This window comes from Coturnix japonica, chromosome 3 (assembly GCF_001577835.2).
Source record: "Coturnix japonica isolate 7356 chromosome 3, Coturnix japonica 2.1, whole genome shotgun sequence".
Lineage (NCBI taxonomy): Eukaryota > Metazoa > Chordata > Aves > Galliformes > Phasianidae > Coturnix > Coturnix japonica.
This window is the reverse complement of record NC_029518.1, coordinates 61,025,860-61,049,788: the sequence shown is the minus strand read 5'-3', so window position 1 is coordinate 61,049,788 and position 23,929 is coordinate 61,025,860. Positions and strand designations below refer to the sequence as shown.

The 23,929-nt window shown below is 42.6% G+C and overlaps 1 protein-coding gene across 5 annotated transcripts in view; it reads right to left on the bottom strand.

Moving 5' to 3' along the window:
* SESN1 (sestrin 1) overlaps positions 1 to 23,929 on the bottom strand; it is a 58,740-nt gene that overhangs the window by 12,020 nt on the left and 22,791 nt on the right. Inside the window, exon 1 of one of the 5 annotated variants that reach the window (XM_015858665.2) lies at positions 23,023 to 23,356. The exons of 3 other annotated variants lie outside the window; for them this stretch is intronic. In XM_015858665.2, the coding sequence (XP_015714151.1) occupies positions 23,023 to 23,103 (81 nt within the window). In that variant the 5' untranslated portion in view covers positions 23,104 to 23,356. Of the gene's footprint in view, positions 1 to 9; positions 134 to 23,022; positions 23,357 to 23,929 lie in introns of those variants that run through there. One more of the 5 variants, XM_015858666.2, reaches the window with a different exon arrangement.

Genomic DNA, 23,929 nt, shown 5'->3' with positions numbered 1-23,929 from the left:
CCTCCGTACCTGCTGCTGGGGGCCCGACCTGCCCAGCCTCATACCGGCTCCAAGGGCCGGGCCTCCACCTCGCTCCGTACAGCCCCGTTCGGCTCTGCCCTACAGTTCGGCTCTGCCGCACCGCACAACGCCAACGGGCCGCCCTCCTCAACGGGCGGGGCAACCCCGGCCCGCCCCGCCCCGTGTGCACCGCGAAGTACCCGTCGCTCCGCGGCAGCACCTGGATGAGGAGCACGGCAGATGCAGATCGTTCTCTGCTGCCATCCCAGGGACTTCTCCTCCCGACCAAACAGCATCAGGAGAGATGGAGACGCGGACATGTCAGAACAAGCATGCACAAAGGGGAAGTCGCGCAGCTGCCACAAACAAATAAGGGTGTTCTTAAAGCTCTCCCATAGAGCCTGGGTCTGCAAGCTCTGCTCATGCCCAGGTATGTCCCTGAAGCAGGATCACAGAGTCACAGAATGACCCGGGTTGGAAGGGACCTCAAGGATCATGTAGTTCCAACCCCCCTGCCTGGCAGGGCCACCAAACATACACCCTTACTAGATCAGGTTGCCCAGAGCCCCGTCCAACCTGGCCTTGAACACCTCCAAGGACGGGGCATCCACAACCTCTCTGTCACTGGAGAGTGGTGCCATTTCAGCCTAACAGTGACTTTTGGAGTAAAGTTCAGCACAAACAGATGGCTCTGAAGAACTGGCAAACCAGCATCTTACATTCTTTCCACAGAAAAGCTATCCAAGCAGGAGCACTTAAATGCCTGTTACTGCAAAGACCCACGTATCACATCAGTATCTCTGAGGATGATCAGACGATTCTTCCCCACAAAGAACCTAGCACTAAAAACAAGTGGTTCCCTGCTACTCTGAGGTAAATGAATTAGTTCTTAGATATCCCAGGGGACAGTGACTTCTAGCAGAGCAGCAGGAATAAAAGCATGGGGGCAATGATCTCCTCAGCCAGCAGAAGAGCTGGCACAGCCCCACCTAAGCCTGCGCCGCGATGAGCTCACCTGGTGCTTCAGCTGTGACTAAGCAGCCCCACAGCTGCTTAGTGGATTCCTCTCGTTCCTGCCCGTCCACAGCCACTGCCCTTTTCATAGCAAACTGCTCCTCATCTCCCCTATCCCTTTTGTTATTTACTTCTTTCTAAAATAGCAGAAATGTTTATCGCGATAACAGCAGGGGAGGCGTAGCAATTAAACCGTTCATTACAGCGATGAAAGGATTGAAATTAAATAGAAGAATATCTCGTTCCATCAACGGGTCAAGCAAAAATGATCAGAATTTCAAAGCATTCCTTTTTATATAATCTTAACGTTCTGATCTGTCAGTCTTCAAAACATGCACTCTGTTATTAGGAGTGGTACATAACTCCGGGGAGGAGGGTCAACTGCATTTGATAGATAAACATAAGTCTAAATTCTCACTGTGTGTGTCAAAAGGAACCAGCTCTGAGGAACGCCACAGCACCTGACACCCTTAGAGCAGGGACAAAAACCAGTTGTTTAGGAGGAAAAAGGGCTGAAAATGGGCCATGCTGAGTGGCAGGTTCGGAGCAGCACACAGAAGTGTTCCATCTTATAGTCTTTAGGGCTGCAAGGCTCAGTTGTCACCTCTGAGCTGCTCTCACATCTGACCGACTCCAACCCGCCATGCTCCAGCAACTCCAGTGGCTTTATCTGTTCTCTGAACTACTTGGTTGGCCACTCAGGACTCTTAGACCAGTTGTTCTTCTAGCTTGTTCTGCCTTTAAGATTGCTACAGCTCTCATCTCTAAACCACGTTGTTCTGTTCTTTCCCTCCCTTAACCTCCCCTTCTGCAGCTATTAGGTAGCAGAGTATGAGGTTTAATTTAGGGAGCTACAAGAAGTTGAGATCTTGAGATTATTCAGGCTTTGGCAAAGACAAAAACAGATTTATGGTTTCTAAGACTACTCCAAATAGGCAGATTAAAGCTTAACAGATTGAAAGAATGCCTGACTAGATTATTCTTTCCCTTTTTTTGTGTGTGTGTGTGTGTGAATGTACACAGCTCCTCTGATGCTGATAAACAGCAACTGAGCTACAGGAGTTGTTTGCCTGGCTCGCTGTGAACGTTCCATGTCAGAAATATGGGCTCTTCTACAGGCCAACTGCCCTGCACACTCTCTCAGGAGTAAATAAACTTTGAGATTTAACCTCCCCTCACTTTACTTTAGTAAAAGAGGGTAGTTGGAGTTTATAACATTTTCCTTTTCTTAAATGAAACATATAGCTGACCAGGTTTAGCCTACAGAGGTCCCTGGTCTCTCCAGACTGCCAGGCCACAGAAACACCCATGGCATTTCACACACTTGGGGCTGGGATCCATTTTGCTCTTTCTCAGGCACTTTCTACCTGAGATGAAGGATTTAAGGAGACAAATAACCTTTCTTGCTTGAGAGAAAATTCACCCTTGGGAACTGTCTGCATCTCCAAGTCCTTGTAATTGATCCAATTAAGAGCAAGGAGATAATGCAATACCTTATTTGCTACACTATTTGGAATGCTGTCAGGCTGTTCTTCACCACTGTTTGTGTGAAGATGCTGCTGGAACGCCTGTCCTACATGGATGGAAGTTGCCTTATCACTCCGGGCAATCTACTGCAAACAAAACCTTTCACACAATGCAAATGCGCCCCTTCAAAGCAAGAGGAGGCCGGCTGAATCATCTCTATGTGGATTAGTTCCCTGTTTCATTAGAACTGCATTTGACCCCCAAAATAGCCTCAGATGCGGTGCCAGTGTCCTGCCATAAAAACCTACAAGTGACAAGGACAGAATGCAGTGAAAGAATGTCACATCATCCAACACGCTTCCAGATTCTCAGCTGTTTTTCTAGAGTTTGATTATTAAAGTCAGATAAAATCAAATGAAACGGTACCAAACGAATATAGGAAGCACTCCTAGAGATTCAGGGACCCTTAAATCAGTAAGAGCAGTTTGGGGAAGCGTTTTGTGGCTTTCAGACACTTTGCACTGTAAGGCACATGTCTTAACAGAGCAGCAGACGGGAAAACAAATATCAGTCGTGTTACTTTCAGTTTCCATGGTCTAACTGTGAACCACACAACGCGTGATATTTATCTAAGTTTGTGAGCTTGGGAAAGCCATCAGACCTTCATTAGGACAAAAATCCATATGCCTATAAAGCTGCATTCCTCCTAGCATCTTCTGACCTATCTTGATGTTGTAAGGTTCTCAGTTCCTCGAGCCTGATTGATTCCATCTCTGTATTTAATATACAGAGCCAAGTACAGCAATACCATAGGATTTATCAACTCATGTAGAACATTATCTTGGCAAAAAAGCACAAAAATGAAGCAGCATAATCCTAGAAGGCTATCCCACATCATTTATCTAATTATGGCAGTTAAAAAAACCCAATTATTCTCCACCCACGATTGCTCCAGGTCCCTGTGGGCCCAGCAGGGAGCTGCCTGCCCCCTGAGGACCATCCCTGCCCTGCACCCAGTAGAAGAGGCAGCTCTGAGGAGCCCCAGGGTGGGCACTGAGGGCTTCCAAACACTACTGATGAGTGCTTGGTTATACACTTAAACTCTGCTTAGCGCAGCAATGTTTCAACATCTCTGTAGATCCCAGAGCTCTGCAGAGCTTGGAAAGATTGCTCACAGTGCCCAAGACAACCCAGCCTGCCACTGAGCTGCATGCAGAACCATTTCTTTGTTCTTACACATGCTAAGTCCTCTTCTGTACAGCAAATATACTAGGAGTGATGGACTTCGCTCTATTTCACAGATACCAATTGGACAAAGTCTCCACAGCTGTGAACACTTCCTAAAAGTAGCTGCTCCAAATGACCGAGGGAAGAAGAAAGAAGCCAGGGCAAGCTGCTTCCCAAGGGGAGACTCAATATAAAGTCATTGGATAGAGGCCCTGTGTTTCTGGAGGGGGATGCAGGCACAGCCCAGGCAGCCAAGCATACACAATGTAGCTCAACAAATTCTGGGAATACAAAAGCCACAAGAAGTAGCTCCAGTGCGTGCAGAACGCACGTAGCTCACAGGGCACAGCCTGCCCACCCTGCTATTGCATGTAGGTCTGTGTGTGACACCTAGAGTCACAGAACATCCCAAGTTGGAAGGGATTGAGGAGCCCAGCTCCTGGCTCCACACAGCACCACCCAAAACTCAGACCGTATGTCTGAGAGCTTCGTCCAGACCACTGCCCTGGGAGCGTGTTTCAGGGCTCAGCCACCCTCTGGTGAAGAAACTTTTTCTAACACCCAACCTGACTCTCTCCTGTCACAGCTCCATGTTGTTCCCTCAGGTTCTGTCAGTCACCAGAGAGATCAGTGCTGCTCCTTCACAAGGAAGACATAGGCCTGGGTGTATGCACACAGTAGTCATTTCACAGAGCCTTCCCAACCAACTACCAGAAGCCACAAGCGATCAGATTCCTTTTTCCCCTGTCTATACAATCATCCAGGACAGGAGAGGAAAGAAGAGGCAGAAGGGACAGGAATGTATGTGGGTAATGTCAGTGCTATTTATGGGGTCCTAAGACCAGACCAACTTTCTGCGAGGGCATTTGCTTGTGAGAAAAAACCAACACAACTGTCTGCTCTGCCTTTTAACAAGACAGACGCTCACGTAAAACAAAACATACATTTAGATTCTTTGGCTCAGCATTCTTGCCTCTGAATTGTTGCTGTATATATCAACAAATGATCCTTTGTTTTAAGAAAGCCTTACTGGCCACAAGTTTCCCAAGAGAGGAACGCTACAATCCTCAAGCACAGACAAGCCTGCCTGGCAATAAGCAACCAGCATGTATGGAATAGATGGCAGGAGGCCAGGTCTGACTGCAGAAGAATCACAAGATTCCTCTCTAAGAGAGGGCGAGTTGAGAAGGCCTCTGGGTATAAGAATGACAGAAAGGTGCAGGCTCCAGTCATCCTACAGCCCTGCTATTGCACTGCTCTGCACGCCAGCTTTTTGACATGTATTCAGCTCTTAAAACAGAACAGCTACAAACAAGTCACTAGGCAAAACTCTTAGAAAAAAAAAGCACACCAGTAAGGAATGGTGCATGCAAAGGCATTCAAGCCAATCTTCAAGCAATCACCTTCATGCTGTGAGTTACCGATCCACAGCTCTCAGTCAAGAACAGCTGCAGACAAGCCTCAGCACCTAGGGCATGGGCAGGACCACAGCCCATTGAAAAGCCTGGGATATCATCAAGAGCTGCAGGAGAAACAGAAGCCCGAAGTTGGCAAGCAAATACCTCCTGCACTCCTTTTTCATGTTTTCTTTGTCAAACAGTGCAGTATCACTAGATGTTTACTTGCATTTACTGTTCTATTTCGATCGCCATCAAATGTGCAGAAATACAGCTGCATGTACTTTTCCCATATGTATTATACAAGCTTCTTTTACTAAAAACACAGCTTCCCTCCTCTCCTCACAAAAACATGAGGCTCTGCTATTGCATGACACTACTGTGAACTTGCTGATCACACCAACCTTTACCCTGTGTTGTTGTTCCCAGTTGTCTCATGGGGCAAAGGGAGTGGGCAGCTTCTCAGGGAGTTTGTAGCCAACAGCGTGTTGTGAAAGGCTCATGGAGTCAACAAAACAGATCTGAAGATTTAAGTGAGCTGCCAGGAGAAACAGAGCATATTTTCAGTCTGGTAACAACGTCCAATGTTAATGTGCACGCGTACATTACCCTGGAAAGCATTCAGGTTGTGAGGTGGAAAAACACTTCACCTCTGTGGGTTGGTGCTTATCAGGAGCAGTTCACACCGAGCTGAGGAAGCCATCTTAGCTGCCCTTACCCCAGCCTGAACGCTGACTGAACAGAGTTACAGTGGGTGTGGAAAGGCCCAGAAGGAGCGCTTCCAAGGTCTTTGGTTAATTTCTCTGTGCTGCTTCTTCTAGGAATTAGCACATCTGTTCCGTGCTTTGCAATTATTTTCCAGCTTTTGCCTTTGCTCAGCATTGCTGAAAAGCACCTAGTACAGCCAAACACGGAGAGCAGGCTGACAAGAGTGGATCAGCTGTGGATAATGGAACACTTTATGTTTAGACGATACCGATGGCTTGCACACAAACTTCTTCCTTGGTTTTGCAAATGTGGTCACAAAATTCAGAACAGAAAAGACAGTTCATGTAGTAGACACCTAAGAGGGATGAAAACCTCCATAGAACAGCTGGGCTTTAGGTTCAGATCAGCGCATGCTACCACAGTTCAGTCGCAAGCTGAATTCCCTCTCAGCTCTCTCCTTCCTACCTCATCTCCTCCTTCGCTTTCACCTCTCTCTCTCCACTGTGTCTCTGTTGCTGTGAGCACAGTGGTTACCTGGTAGTGCCACACTGAGAATAGAGGCTCCCCTCTCTGCAGAGCACAGTCAAGTTTCAGCAAGCACAGAAACGTAAAGCCGTGCTTGGTCAGTCAAAACCAGGCAATACCAGCATAAATCAGGATAACATTTTTCTGATGTTTTATGGTTTTCAGGCTCTCTTGCCCTCACTTCCTCCCAAATGAGGACATCTCAGCTCTTCCATGACAAGAGAACTAGAGCTGTGAAAGGAAATGAAGTGACATACTAGAGCTTCAATGCCCACAAGCAAAGCAGACCCCCCAGCACCCCTCTAAACTTCACCTTGCTGCAAGGTTTGAGAGGCTGGTGTCTGCTGTGCCAAAAGTTGCTGCTATTGCTGTGAGGTCTCTTGCACTACAAGAACAGGTTGTTATTTTGTTGGTGGTTCATTATCAGGAGCCCTCAGAAAGTGAGAACGTCTGAGTTGCCCCAGAAAACATAAAGTCTGTCAGAATTTCCCTGGCTTTGAGCACATTATTATGAATCTGAAACTGGCATGAGGTCACTAAGTGCAGACTGAGTTTCAGCCAGCATCACACCACAACTTCCTTTTGCCTCTGAAGGGTAAGCTTAAAAACTCTCCCTTTGCATTCTGTACATTTCAAAGAAGAAATAAGGCTGTGCTTCTTGTCAGTGTCTGGCAGCTGGATCTGCTGGTCAGTGAGGGCAAAAGGCAGATTATGAAACTGAAGGATGGGGAAGAGTAAGGAAGAGCATCTTGTGCTAAGGAGTCCTCAGGAGAAGCATTCCTCTACCTGTCTGACTTAGGGACGGTCCACTCCCTTAGTACAGGTGAGTAAGCACTCACCAGAACAGCTGCTGCGTGAGTTGTCATGTCCTGCATCAGCAATTGATGGAAACTAAGCACCTCAGACTGGAAGCAGTTTGTGGGGATGAGGTTTGTTACGTGACTGCTAAACAGAACAACTTCACTCAGGTTTCAGATGGTGAAAGTTTGAAGGTAGGGGGCAGGGGTTTCACAAAAAGCAAGCTGTTATTTGTGCGACCAAACTGCAACTAAATCCTTCCCAGTGGCCTGAGAGCTTTGCTAAGTAAACTGCAGATAGATGCAGTTCTTAGAACCGAGCTATCGAGTTTTGTCATGAAGCTGAGCTGCTGGCCAACAGAATAGCACAAATTCAACGTGAAAAAAAAGCGGCAGCCTATTCCTTGCACTGTGGCTACTGTATTTGTTTTTTTCTTTCTCTTTGGACAAACACTCACCCAAGGTTGGAACAGTTCCAGCTGGTTACATAACAGGTTCATGCAGCACTAGCAACACAAAAATGCCACAACCTAACACTGCAGGCCAGTGATAAATGATGTAGCAGTACCTGCTAACACCATTTAACACCAGCAGTTAAGTCCCCAAACAAAGACTTTTGATAGGCAAGAAGCAGCGGGCATAGCTGCTGAGGCAGGCTCCAAGTTAGGCCTATTTAATGCCTGCGTGGTGCTTGGAGCTATACTGTCCCATCCCTTTCCCCCTGTATAGCTACTTACTCAAAAATCATCATGTAGCATTCTAATCAGGAACAGATACCGAAAAGAGGCATGAGTTAGAATCACAGAATTGCTCAGGCTGGAAAAGACCTTAAAGATCATCCTGTCCATAGTGCTCTGACTCTAACAACCCTCCACTAAATCATGTCGCTGAGCACCACATCCAAATGGTTTTTAAACACATCAGGGATGGTGACTCAACAACCTCCCTGAGGAGCCTATTCCAGTGCTTAACAACCCTTTCTGTAAAGAAGTGTTTCCTGATATCCAACCTAAACTTGAGGCCATTTCCCCTCATCCTGTCACCAGTGAGAAGAGACTTGCCCTGCTCTCACTGTAAGCACCTTTGAGATACTGGAAGAGAGCAATAAGGTCTCCCCTCAGCCTCCTTTTCCCCAGACTAAACAGCCCCAGTTCCTTGAGTTGCTAAATTGCAAGAGTGTGTCCAGACATGCCACGAAACTCGGTGTTTTCCCTCCTTTATGTAACAGATGATCTTGCTGTTCTCTGCCAGATTTCTGTAACTGCTTACCCTCAACTGAACTAGTTTAAATATTGACACTGGGGGAGGCAAGTGGGGATTTCTGGGAGGAGGAGCAATGGGTAGGAGAGGAGAAGCCGGCTTTAATGTTTTTTCTCATCTCAGAAGCATCCCCTATCATTCTGCTATAGACAAAAGTTGTTAAAGCTTTCAGTTTCTGCATCACTACTTCGAATAAGAAGATGGGAACATACAGCTAGTTCTTTTTTTCCATTAATCCCTCCGCTATTCTTTCTCATCTTTGCTCCAAACTCCAGCCTGTTCTGGTAACTGAAGTTGCCTATTTCTGATGTGCCTTTTGTAAGACAGCCAAAGCTAAGGAGCATTCAAGGTGAGAAGGTACAATACCACTTCTTGTCTTGCTTCCCATAGCCCATAACACAGCTTAACATTTCATTTGCTTCCTTTGGTCTCATCCAGGGTACAATAAGACCTTTATGAAAGAGCCTCACAAAAATCTGGGCCATTGACTTGAGCACAGTCTGTTTAGCCGTGACACAGAGCACCGAGAAGCACCGCTCAGTAAGTAGGCCCTGCAATCAGCATCCCATTTCAGGGGAGTGGTGCAAGTCAGCAAAACCAAGCTTCTGGGACCTGAGGTTATCCCTGTGCAGCCCTTCCCTGCACCGATCTGCCTGCCAGAGCTAGTGCAGGTGCGCCCAACACAGCACCACAAAACACGCTGTAAACATATTCTGATTGCTTATCTGTGATGATTATCATTTGATGCTTTCTTTTTTTTTTTTTCCTCCAAGGAATTACATAAACATAACCAGAATATTGCTTATGGAAGAATACAGTATTCCACTGGGAAGTGGAGTCGTATTCAAGAAACAAACAAGCTGTGGATATTTGCGAGTACATTGCCTCCATGCAAATCTAGGCGGAAATGAAGAACATCAGCGTACAACAGCCCTGGGGAGATTCAAATGGCTCATCAGCTTACCTACTGCATTTTGTAAACCACAGAAAACATTCAGATTCTGATGGAGATGTACTTCCCTAACTTTGATGACCGCAGAGCTAATCTTCTAAATGCAGTTTTACTGTAAGTCAGCACAGCCCTGCTTCCACTGGTCTGCTGGAGCGTGAAACTGTTGTGTTAGCAGGAACTTCTCTCACCTCCTGTATCTCCATGTAGGCGAGAAAGAAAAAGCTCTTTAATACTGTTGCATGCCTCCTTCAACAGATTTCATCACACAACTGTTATCTAGTTACTGAGTCCCCTTGGCATTCATGCGTGTTAATCGTTGCATTTTACAAGTACGGGTTCATATCCTGCAGAGTAACACTGACGTGGTCATTCAAAACATGTTTGTGACTATTCATTTTGCAGCAACATGGTTAAAGTCCATCTTTAAGTCCAGCTTTTACTTTGGAGGACAAACCCAGGCAATCTACCTTAAGGAGATGAAAATAAATGTAGCAAAACTAATTCCTCTGTAGAGCTTATCACCCTTTTAATTGAGAGTTCCTGCTGCTGAAAAAAGATGGTTTTACTGGTACTTAGTTCTGTTTGGCTGCAGAGTCAGTGTAGGTCAGGAAGTCACATCTCTCTGTTCCTTAGTGCCCTTACCTGTTTATATGGCAGCAAAAAGAATGGGACTGCCATTCTATAAGGGATATGAAATGCGATCTAAACCTTATATACTGACTTGCATTTGAATGCACTCAGGCAGCTACCTTACTGAAACTCCTGCTGAGTATTAGTCACAGGCCCTCTGCCTCAGTGCACGTAGTTAGAGGGCTATGAGCTAAAAAAGTGCAGTTTGGCTTTGTCACAGTAACCTCATGATGTTGTTTGGGCTTTGGTCAACAGTCCGGTCCTCATGCAGGAGAGCTGCTAATAGCAGGGCACGTACCCATCGCACAGCACAGAAGTGATCTCACCTAGGCAGCCTGAGTAAACACAGCACAGACATAAATATGACAAGCTTTTGACAGTACTTGAGGTTATTCTATGAAGAATATTTACTGTGTTGCCCAGAAACACACAAACAGGGCTTATGGGAGTTTCCCTTTTCTTCTTCTCACCCCACTACAGAATTTTCCATAATTGAAATTTATGGAAAGAACAAGAATCCTGTCAAAGAAAGGTTTTGCTATTGTGGTAGATCACCATCCCGTACTCTGAAGAATAACTTTTCTAAACAGCATTTCCCAAAACAGCACCTTTCCTCCCAAAATACAAAATGACATACAGTGACCAAGAGGTGTGTGGACATTGACTTGTGGTTACCTTGCCATGATGAAAGGAAATGAAATCTCATCTTAATAAAAATAATAACAAAAGTAATAAACAAAAAAAAAAAAAAAAAGAAACTCCCCAGTCTTCTAAATATAAAATAATTGGTAAAAACTTTTAAAACTCATATCCAAATCCTTCACACTTATAACAAAAGCTCCCCAACCCAAAGGTTTTAAGTTTGGGCTAAAGATCTCTAGGAGGGCCATAGGATTAATCGAGCTGCTCCTTTAGCAAATTCACAACATGAAGTGCATGTTAGTTGCCTAGAAACACCACAGCGATGGCATGTTTTGTTAAGTGTAATCAAGACTTGAGATCCTATGCTGACACTTCACTGTGACAGATTTACAACCAAAAGTCCGTGAAAACAGCTGGAAGAATGTGAACTATGGCTCAATATATCTTTGACGGGCAGCGTTTCTTAGAAAGCAGAAGCCACTTCTCGTGTTCTTATCCCATCCTGATTTACGATGCTTAAAACACATCAGTTCCTTCACTGAATATGAAGTCGCTGGTTTGAAAAACATCTGTGACAGGTGGAGAGAAAATGATACCACCTGGGAGTAAATAAGGTTTATCAGGAGAAGGAACGTCTTCCATTAGACCAACTAATGTAGCTGGAAAACCACGGGGGGCAAGCTCTGCTTCGGATCAGGCTTAAAAGCTTATCTGCTTTTCCCAATTGTATGAGCTGATCTAAGAAAAGCCACTACCTCTCCCCACAAGTCTGGGCTGCTCTTATCACAGCTACAACACTACTTCTATTTAAATAATAATAATAAAAAACCCACCAAAACCAGGCTTACAACATTTGCTAAAAGCTTTTAGATGCTTTCCCCCCTCACCCCCCCATCAAAACAGCAATTAATTATTTCCTTGAAGGCTGCACTGCTATACGCACCAAAGCAGAAGAAATACTATTTTGGAGATAGATGCTCTGGATTAAGTAGGATTCCAGAGAAAAACTTTGTGTCAGCCAAGTGATAAAGAGCTTTAGCCAAGGGCGTTGCTATTTTGGTGGTAACATAGGAAGGTGAGCGGCTGTTTAGTTTCAACATACAGTTATTGAACTCTACCTGGGTTGTCTGATGGGAACACAATTTGACAGAAGAGTATTATGCATTTGTCAATGATTTAATCCGGGTAACCACTAACAGAAGCACGTCTGAAAAATTTCTAAAGCACAGCTTGTCAGATACTTAGGGAAGAGGCACAGAGAGCTAAGCCACATGGTCTAAAGTAAACACCTATGAAAGATTCCAAGCGCTTGGATTTATGAAAGCCATGGTAGGAATAAAGGGAAAGAGATAGGACAGCCTGCTGAGGGAGGGAAACTGAGGGTGACTCAGCTGGGCTGACACATTTCAGCACACACCTCACATACTCTTTGCCTGAATACTGTAGCTCAGGGATGCTACAGGTTGCTGACCCTTTATGTAATAACAAAATCAATCTTATAGGGAGGGGAAAAAAAAATAAGAAAGAATACTCGGTCAGAGTTGTGTAATGCAGGTGAGTACTTTTTCCTTCCAGCATAGTCCTGGACTGACTTATGAACTTTTGCTCTGGGGAGAGGATACATGTACAAGGGCAGAGCAAAGATGGGGAAAGAACATTCTAAGAAAACTGGAGGTCTCTGTAGCACACAGTGTCTTTCTCTTTTATCTGTGAACCAATGCTTTGTTAAACTGGCTGTTCATTCATCATTATGGCTCATAACTTCTGTTAATTGCTGACCCACCGTTTAGGTGATGGTCAGGCACATCAATCTACAAGGAGTAACTTCCCATGAAGACAAAGTCTTAGAAAGATACTTCCCTCCCCCTCTCTCCCTTACAAGCTATTGGTCTCATCAGAGAAAAGCAAAAAGAAAACATCACGCTGGAGCAGTTACTACAGTGGGAGCCCCATCAATGACTGCAATGTTTGGAAGCTGCTGTAACATAACAACAACAAATGAATACCTAGGGAAAATGACTGAAATCTGTTGTTTGGAAACGGTAATATGAATTAGCATACTAATCCACCAAGGAAAAATGCTTACATATGTCATCAAGCTCAGTGTGAAGCCCCACTGTACAAATATCTGATAAAGATTTGTCACTGTTGTTCTCCTCTTTAAATCACAGAATGGCCCAGGTTGGAAGGGACCTCAAGGATCATGTAGTTCCAACCCCCCTGCCTGGCAGGGCCACCAAACATACACATTTACTAGATCAGGTTGCCCAGGGCCCCGTCCAACCTGGCCTTGAACACCTCTAAGGACGGGGCATCCACAACCTCCTTGGGCAGCCTGTTCCAGGGCCTAACCACTTACGTTGTTTTTAATTTATCAAAGCACTGTATCTAACCAAAACTAGAAGTTTACCAAGGGCAGCTCTTTTTGTTATTCAGTTTGTGTCTAAAACAGTTCTTTTTACTAATTTAAAATGTAATTTTGTTCAAGCAGCATTAACAGGTAGTCCCTGCGTTACATCTCAGTGATCCCATATAACATACACTCAGCCTATAAACAAAAGTTCTTACAAATGCTTTTTAAACTTATACAGCTAAGCTTACCAATTCACCTGGTTCAAAAGTCTAAAGGGCATGGGGCATGTCTGCAGAGAGCAGGCTGACACGGACTGTGCCAGCGCAACAAAGGTGCCTGAACACAAGCCAGATTTGGCCCTGAAACTGTACAATCACAGCACTGCTGTCACTATTTCAGAGCTAATAAACCGTGTCTCTTAATGTGAGAAACAGGCCTGCACCTCCTGGCAGACACCCAACCATAGTGAAGGTCAAGTCGCAGCCCAGACCCATATGTGCAATATCACTCTGTTCAGTTTATTAGCAATTATGCCATCTAAAAATGGTATCTGACTACAAGCAACCCGGCTGGCTTTTGCCAATGCTTCTCACTCCTGTCCCACCACCACCCAAATCACTCACCCAGCTCATAGAGCCATGAGGAGCTATAGGCAGTGAGTGTTTATGTAAGTTGCTGTGCTCAGCAGGTAACTACATGGTGAGAGGAGATGAGATTTCCTAAGGAAGCATCCTCTTCCTAGCCTTAACTAGAAGGACTGCATACAGCTAAACTGCCACCAATTATTTAAAATCCCTTTGGTTAAACTGTCACAAACTGTGCGTGCCTTTTCCAACACTATTTATAAAGGGCTTAAACAAGAAAGAGATAAAACTAAATCAATAAGAAGCTTTTATAAGCAACGCACATGTATTTACATCGGGACTTAAGCTCGCTTATATTTTACCAATGAGTTGGGTATGTACAGAAGACCATTTGCAAAACAGACTCCTGCAGCACACACGCTGTCTGTTGTCCATGCACTGCTGTCAAGTCAGCCTGAGAACAGCTACTGCTGCGGTTTCCTTGTGAAAGCGTAAGCATTTTGAGATCTGATAAGAGGCACTGTAGGAGTATATTATAATAAAGGCATAATTCAGTTTCAAATCTTCATTCTAATGAATATGCTATGAAAACAAAAGCCCTGTGTGATATAAGTGCCAGGAACTCAGGGCTTTCAACAAGAAAACAAGTCTGAAAAGCTCAAGTATTTGAACCTGACTCTACCTGCCAATACTGTGAGAGCCGAACATTCCAAACCTCACTCCCTCCTTCCAGTGTCAGACAATAAGTCTATGAAAAGCTTAGCTTCCAAATTAGCAAATTAGTATACATGTAATCCAAATATCTGCATGCTGTTTGATTGTGATCCAGGCTTACTGAGCAGCTCCCTGTAAAGGCATTCAAAAAATTCTGCCGATGTCAATTTATTGTTGAAATGAGATTTTCATACATTAAGCATAAGTGGGAGAGGACAGGAAAGAAATACAAGAGTCCATCGCTCTTATCTGCTGACATCTGTTATATCTTCTTATTCAAGATGAATGTGCTGCATTGCTCAGTGAGACAAGTTTTAAAGCAGTGGAGAAAGCCTATGTGATGTGTTCTCCTTTCCCCATTTAAAAAGCATGGGAAAGGTAAAAAAGCTTTAATTGCTAAGCTTGGAAATTCAGGTCTTGTCTACCTGAGCCCCTAGAGAAATAATACAACCACGCTGCAATTTTAAACAAATAAAAGTGATGATAAATTACTGCATACATAACTAAGCTTGGTCTGACTCACCCATTTTGCCACTGTGCTTTAATACTGACATGGCCATGCCAATCAGCCTGTTCCCAGGAATACCATCCATTGGGCACATGGTTTGTGAGTAGATATTTCACTGGTTGAAGGATCAACCTCACTGACAAGGCCTCCAGACTCCTCGGTCCTCTGGTCCAGTCTTGGGCCACACAACTTGACTGCTGAAGAGTATGACTCATTTGGGTACACCCAGGTACAAAATTACCACAGAGCAGTTAGAGAGGATTTCAATCCGGATAAAAAGGGGATATAAATGAATGAAGTGGAAGATAATTGCGCTGGTAGGACGCACTCAGGTACTGCACTTCACATTTATAGATCGAGAAGTCCTTTCTCCATAAAAAAAAAAAAAAAAAGCTTATACCACAGAAGTTCTTATACTTTATGTTTTTATATTTTACATGCAGGTTTTAAACCTGTTGAGCAGCCAAACGTTTTTGTGTTAGCTATACCAGAATGCACATGTGTGTGCACTGCATGTATTTTTAAAATTAAAGCATTTTCCTGACAAGGAAATTGGTCTCAGCAACAAAAGCCACCACTGACTTCCTGCTCTTGCATTAGATCCAAATAAGTCAAGGCAAATAAAAGTACACATTCCTGCTTGTCCAGGGAAACACTGCTACGAGCCATCTAATATTCAGCTAAAGAGTCCAGGTATCGAGGCCAAGCTAACCTGTTATTATCCCAATAAGCCTCATTTGGATCATCTGTCCATACTCCAATTAGATACATTATTATTGTTTGCTTATCTTCTTTTGGTCTATATTGTAGATGGTTAAAAACAAAACAAAAACACTCTGTTTGCTACAGCTGCTCTTTTGACTCACATGCACAATCAAGACATACCAAGATGTTGTGATGTAGGCACCATAATTTATATGGCTATATTACAAAAAACAGATTTATATAACCCCAAAAGGTGATAAAATTCAGAGAGGTGCCAAACACTCAGAAATTCATCAGGTTCAGTATTTCAGCATCTCTTGTCCTCCTAACCTAGAATTAAAAGCAAAAGCTTTGAAATTTGGCAGTGAGATAATAAGCGGAGCGGAAAATAACAGGGTAACATTACTCATACAAAACCATCTGAATTTCCTATTTTAACCACCAGAGCTCTACATCGACATGAAGTATCAGACCAGAAAAGGGAAAGTCAGGCTAGAGAGAATTTAAGTTACATCTTTGGCAGAGCTTCATTAATGACACTTTAAATGCATAGAGAACTGACTCAAGTCAGTTGGCTAGTGAAGTCAGCACTGGCCAGTACTGGTTTCAAGAATCCACAGAGAATGGGAGAAGGATCCAAACCTAGAGAAACAAGAAGCAGTGCCTCTATTTAAAGAAGGAAACAAAAAGGAACCAACTGAATTTCAATTCCTTAAAAAAAAACTGAAACAAAACAAAACTGACAAAAATTCCACAAAGCAGTTTGTAACTGCCTGAAAGATAACATACAGCTGAGTGAAAGCCAAAAATCAGTTTGACATACACGTGAGGACAGATCCTCAACAAACCTTTCTCAACTGCCTTCTTCTACAGGACAGCGGGTCTGAAAATAAGGAAGAGCGAGCACATTAGCATCAAGACTTTGAGACAGCTAAGAAATAGTTTCTAATGAAGTGTAATATATCTACTTACAAAGACAGGAAGGGGAAACAAGATGCTAGAGACGCTCTGCTTGAAGGGTGAAACATCAAGGATTATGGCATGGTGAGGTAAACATGAAAGAAACAAAGCCCCAAATACTGTACTGTGATTCATACGGAGTAACTTATCTTCCAAGACAGAGGAAGCCAGCCTCTGTTCTGCTCAGCAGGAATACCCCATCATTTTGGTCAATGTATATCAAAGATGTGAGCTGAATACAACACCTTGTACTCTCACCAAGAATTGAGGCCTAGAAAAGATGATGGAGAAAGATCGGGAACAGGAAGTAAAGCCAAAACACTACAGACATTTAACCTAAGGAGGAGGAAACAAAGAAGAAAAAGGAGATTCTGTAGAGTCTTGACAGATGGTTGTCTTAAAGCCAGTCAGAGGAACTTCTCAGGCATGGCCTAGATATCGTAACTGGGTCTTCCCTGGGGCATGCTGACATATCTAACAAATCTCTTTGGATCCTTTCCTATCTTCCTTATTCTATGGTTCTATGAAAACATAATTTAATATAGCAAGCTATCCCACACGTAAGGAAAATATAACATGTACGCATGGGAAAGTAATTTGGAAATCAGACTATCAAAAGAACACTGGGAACTGCCAGACTCCATTGCGCATTTACAGTACAGATCAGCTGCTCAGGAGGCGAATTTGACCTCAAGTATATAAAATAGGAGTAGCAGGTAGAACAAAAACAACCTGTCCTCCACACGCTATGTTGATAAGATCATTTAAGAGGATGGAGACTTTCCTGGTGTCTCCAATGATCTGGAAATACTGGAGAGATAGTTAAGGCTCTAGTTGGAGTTGATAAAGACAAGAGGCATCTCAATACACAGCTTAAAGTAAAGTTGTTATGATAGAGAAGGTTGAAAGAGGGCTTGATTTTTTGGATATGTATTTACACATATTACAGTTCGGTACATACACACAATGCCAGTCTTGTTAAGATCACAGGAAAACAGAAATGGACTGAAAAAAACGAGATCTTTCAGATTCATAAAATCACAGAAGACTACGGTGACTGGAAACTGATATTACAAATTCTGAATGGAAACCGATATTAAAAATTCTTCTTGAGATACCATTTCCTAGCAGCAAACAAACACCACCATCTCTTACTATGGAAAAAGGACCACTGCTTCAATTTTTTTTTTAAGCAAGAGATCTTTCAGAAAGATAGGCTTACATTCAGCGACTGGGAGAAAAACAAAACTCCATGACCTACATATACAAGAGATCAAATCAGATTATCACAATTATCTAACCTGGCCTAACAGCCTAAACACCTATTTCCTTCAGCTATTCTACATGACGCTTCCTACTCTCTGCATTTTGCAGCAGAAAAGAGTCAAAAGGACTGAATGCAAAAGTGACCTGATGCAGAAACAGGTAGAAAGAATACTGCTTCAGATCCCTCAAAGCTAATAGCCACAAATGGACCACTCCTTAAATTCCACAGAGAAAGAAAGGAGCTTTAAGTCTTGGCAAATTAAAAAACTCAAAGGGTCACAAGGGGAGGGAAGAAATAAGGAGAAATATGAACATTGCTATCCATCAGGGAAGGCAGAAGTGGCAAGTTCCCTTCTAAAAAGGCCCTGGGCATGAAATACGTGCAAAGAGAAGTGAAACTCATCTTCCCCCAGGGACACAGAGAATTTAAAAAGACAGCCCGCAGTCTCTCATGGCTTCCTGCCATGTTTTGTGTTAATTGCAGCCCCTTATAAGCTGTGAGGCCTGACAGAACAGTTCAAAAGTAACCTTACTGTTAGGGAAGTCACAAAAAGCAAGGCTGAATTTTGTTGTTACTGTTGCACTGATTAATCCACGTCTAAAGCTACACTGTACATCATGCACTGTCAATGTTGACAATGTTTAATTACTGTATTAGCAGTTCCAAAGGAATCTTTCCCTTTCCTATATTAACAACCAAGAGAGAATTTTCCAGTCATAGATTATGTTTCCAAGCATGGTTACTGTCATAAGGACTTAACCTTCAGCCCATCCTAACAACTGCTGCTAGAACAAATCCTCCCCTTGGCCAACAATGCATCCAGTAGTGCTCCAAAACACTGTCAAGGGCTGCTACTGGATGTTCAGCAGAAAACTTCAGCAATGTAACTAATTCATGGCACCTGTCTGCTAGAGAAAATTTATAATTACTAGTACAGCTGGTTCTTTTCTATAGGCAAAAAAACACATTTGACAGGCTTATAACTTACAGATCCTGAGCTTAAGGCATCAAGATTTTTGCAACAATGTTCTCAAAAACAAAAAACCAACCAAATAAAATCAACCAACCAAAGCCCAGCAATAATGAAATCTCACATCACTGGTTGGAAAACAGAATTTAAACTTTGCTTAGAGATTTATTGTGTTGCAAGCACATACATGACTGCAGAGCAGCCAAGGCAAGATATTTACTTGTAAAAGAAGGAAGGGAATATTGGGACTTTGTTGCTGTTTTAGAAAATATTTTACAATAAATGAAGTCGAGAGAGATAGAGAACACAGTCAAACTCTCTAGCTTAGAGTAAGTGCATTAGTGACATTCAAAGAAATACACAGATTAACCAAGATTGGACAGGAACACTTGGAAAGGAGCCCTAATGGATGGCGCTGTGAGGGCTGGAAAGTCCCTGAGTAGCTGAATGGAAGGATGTGATGTTACAGCAGTGTCCAAAAGCTTGAGAACCTTAAGAGACAAAGGGAAATGCAAGAGAAAGAGACAGATTAAGTAACTGAGGTACCTGTTGGACAAGAAAACAGCTATAGACAGGAAAAAAACCCACCTGTGATCTGGAGCTGTCAAGTGCAGAAAGTAACAGCAGATCTCAAGTTTCTTCAGAGTGAAAACATGATTTCATTGTACCAGTTAGAACTACAATTTTCTTACATTAGCCTCTGTAATAAAATAATTAGGGTTTGAAATCTTGTGTATCTACCATACCATAGCACTAGGAGTGCTGCCTGTCCAGGCTTCCTCAGATCATATGAAAAGGTGCTCTTTAAAAGTACAGCTCTACTCAATCTTGAAGTCCAGTTTCTGCCTGAATCAAATTTAGAGCTCACAGGACAGAAAAATAAATCTTGTTTTATACATAGCATGGAAGCTACAGAAAATGGGAGAGTTTATATCTGCGAGGAAATACATTCATCAGGGAAGAAAAAGGAATAATACAGCATACATTACAGTCCTGGATAATGAAGAGAAGGAAAACATTATCAGTGAGACACACAAGAAAAGAGCAGGCTGACTACATTAAAGCACTGCTGGAGCTGAGCCATCTAACAAACACGGGAAATGTTCTGAGAAAAATATGCTGCACAAAGCATAGGGAGACAATCATTGGTCAGGAGTCAGGGGCGACTTTTCACATAAGGTAATTTCTGCTCCTCTTTTGAAACTTTTGGCTACTTTACAGTCACTCAAACAACTGGCAATCAATATTATGTTCTAATAAAATTGCTAAGGTTACTTAAATATCTAAAAATGTGATTTTAAACATTCCTAGCGTTGAATTGACGTTTGAATGTCATAGAAACAGTGCTTGCTACAGGGAAGAACAAAATTGCATAACTAATGCAGAAGCCTGAGTAGCAGCACACCCAATCACTGACAAACAGAACTATCACCTTCCAAAAGCATTTTGGAGAACTGCTTTTAAATGTAGATACTTAACACTAGCTAATAGTTCCTGAGCCTCTAATGTTTTAATATCCACTTTTAAAGCTGAACGTGAAATTCAAAGCTCCTGCTAATTTATTATCCAAGGGCCGCTCTGGCATCAGTACCTCTGTACTCTTACAGCATGCTATTCATCAGCTGAACAAAGCAATCAGAAGTCATCTGCTTTGGTCAATACTTACAATTTTAGATGGAAGCTAAGAGCATACACAGCCTACCTACGAAGAACAATCTTAAACAGGGTAGAACAGACAGACAATGCATTCGTTTTTTACCCCAGTATCTGTCCCAGTACCAGCAGCACATAGCTCTTTCCTAGTCAAACTACTTTAACCAGCCAATACCAAATTCCTGGGGCAGCTGAAATATGCAGTTGTGCAGAATCTGGAACAATTTGTGTTTTCTACATAGTGTTAAATTAGCGTTATGAAGCTGTTGATCTGAGATGCAAACTGAAAAATCCTCTTTTACCTAATTCTGAAACTATGGACAAGGAAGTGCCACTCATAGGCTTGTATTTTAATTGCTGTTGTGGAATTGTTCACCCCACCACTTATTGTTTCATAGTGCTCAAACAATCCTAGGAAAGGTTGTAACATTTACATTTATGATTTTCATATGCAAACCGTATATTAAAATAGGGTTTAATTACATCTTAAATTCCCCCTTCTCCTCCCACAATGAGGAGATACAGCACTCAGCTCTCACTGCATGATAAAGCTGATGAAAGTGATTAAAATAGAACATGCTGTAAAGCCACTCAAAACCACACTCGTGCTTTCTGCAGCTTCAGCACTTCCAGAACTTGCAGGAAGGCATAAATAGACTACAACAATGCAACTGAGTTCCACCAGAGATCTGAGACAATGTAGGCAAATACAGGAACTTCCCTTTTCCAATTCCAGATATTCCCTGATCCGCATAATATCCTACATCAAAAAATTGAGAAGATATAAGTTGAGCACTAAGAAATGCAGATCTTGCCCTTGACTACAATTTTAATCTACGTTCCCAGAATTTAATCACAGAGTGGCTGTTCTCAGCATATAACACACGGTGTCATGCCAGCACTTAAGGGGACAGAGTTCAGGGTGCATAAACACTTTCCAATACAAACAGCACCCTGCAGAAACTCTCACTAAACATCGATCCTCCTGCAAGCTTTGTCACCACGGCACAATGCTGCTACTGGTACCCTGAGGTGCAGGGATAACTTTACTCATGGGCAGAAACTTCTTCACTCATCACAAACTCTTGGATTCTAGTGAATAGCAACTCTCACACCCACTGCCCAACTCTCATGTCCTTCCTCCATTGCAGCTCCAGGGGAAAAGATGATCTATCAGGGTTATGTGACAGCCGGCAGCTTTGAGGGCAGAGCCCACTCTGACCTTTTTGTATCTCCCCCAGTCAAAGGTGATCCGAAAACCAACCTTTTACTTAATTATGCACCTCTTCTCCATAAATTAAACTGTATTCAGTATCTTCTCCAGGTTTGATTCCGTGACACAAGTGTTAGATTTGTCACCTGTCCTACTGTTTCAAGTCGTTCTTTACTGTTAAATACATTTACTCTGGGGACTTCTTCAACTTTTCAGCAAGGTGAGCTTACAGCAAGCTGCTTGCATAAGTAAAGACAGGTGGGAGGGGTTTTAAGTACCTTTTCAGTCACAATAATATCTCCAAACTGTTTGCATATTTTTGCCTTAGTTTCCCCTTGAAGCAGAACGTTCTAACACAGCCAAATCCCTGCGTGCTGGTGCAACTATTTATCAGCTTCCTTTTGGCAAAGATTTCTTGTACCTCTTATTTTAAGGCACTGAGGGTACCAAGGTGTTTCCTGTTCAGCTATTTATCACAGCAGCTTACGATTTATTTTAACAAGAAACACAAGATAAAAAGGATATCTCAGAAAGCAAACTGCCCCAGAGAGCAGGGAATACAGCTCTAAAAACCCACCCAGACAGATTTCCAGCTATGAACATTTTCCCACCAAAGACAAGCACTGTTATACTGTATGTTCAGCCACAGCACTGTATGGATTTCAGGTATTATAGCTTCTTCCTCACTCCCCCAGGTTAGACTGTTCACAATACTACCAACAAGTTACATCAAACCATACACAGATCACTGACACACAGACATTCACGTACATGCACAAATGTATACAGCCATCACCCTACACCATGTTACTAAAGTTCTGTATTTCCTTTGCCCAGACCCATCATCTAACATGTGCGGTACATGCTATCCCAAAAGTTCCTATATGGCTTCCACTTCTAGACTGAGGTACGTAATTGCAAGAAGCTGATGAAGTTAATTCATAGGACCTCAGAAACCTGTACCAAGTTCATGTTAGCCTTGAAGTCACTGCAGATTTGACAGAATCTATTTCTTTACTTAGTTTTTAATTGCTGACCGAACAGCCCATGTTCCTACTTCCTCCAGGAGACATGTAATTTAATCTCACAATTCACTAAACGCTTGTGCTCTGCCTATTCCCCGGGCTGTGTGATGAAAGATCCTGGCCAAGCATAATCTAAGCTAAACATTTCCCTCGTTCAAGGGTAAACTTTTGGCCTATTTTACCTTCTAAAGAAATCCAACATTATTAAAAAAAAAAAAAAAAAAAAGACTTCATTTTTTCCTTAAAGGCTTAACAGGATACTTGTACACAACAGCAATTCTCTCTTTTTTTCCTCTTAAATTTACTTTTATCATTTATAAATTACAGCGTCCTTTCAACATAAGGAATCAATCAGTTACTTGCAGTCTTCAACCAGTCTACTTTCCATTTTCTCAGCCAAACATCTGTAACTGCCCTCCTCCATCTGTTCCTTTTGAAGGAGTTAGTTTACCGTCTTAATTGCCGCAGCTTCCTTTCCAGTTTCACCAGACAATGGATTGGTGCTTTCCTGAATGAGGATGCCTTCCTTCATTTCTATCACTCCAGTTTCTCCCCTTTGCTAAATAGAGGTGATAAAATGAATCACAACAAGCAGAGGCTTGTCTCTTCTGTTTAAAAAAGATTTGCTTTTGTTTCATTCTGAGTTATGCATTCACATTAGGTATTCCAAGATTAAAACGCAGAGATTGAAGAAAAGATAAATACAAAACTAAGACAAGAGTAAGATAGATGTATTCAGAATCCTATCTAAAACACAGGCTACACTTGGTCTAAAGCAGGCTGGAGAGAGAGCCTGCAAAAGGCTGTTCACAATCTGTGTGAACACATTCCTATAAAATACTGCAACCGTGGTTAAACATTTACATGTTTTTGTCTGTGTTGAGTGTTACTCAATCGGCCATTTTATTCAATACAGTCAGTGTGATGAAACGCTACGCTACTCAGTGTTCTCAACTTAGTACATACGTTATGCAGATATTGTCCAGGTTGTAAGAAAATCTGTAAGTGTGAGAACATTAAATGAAAAAAATAAAACAAATCTGTAGAGCAAGAATCCCACAGGCTGAAGAACCAGAAGGCAATATGTAAAACATATGATCTATTTCTGGTTTAATAAAGTACACTTGAAGCCCATTTACATACATTTTGTGCAGGATACTCTTTTGCCATTATCAGCATGTCAGTGCCTTACATACAGCTCGCTATATGTAAAGTGGCATTCTGAGCTAAGAATTTAAACAAAGAACATAGACCTGTGCCTCACAATTTTAAATATATTTCCTGGTAGTTCCCTCCACACAAATACAGGTCTTATTTCCTCATTGCTTCTCTCCAAAAAGCAATGAATTTAAACGGGA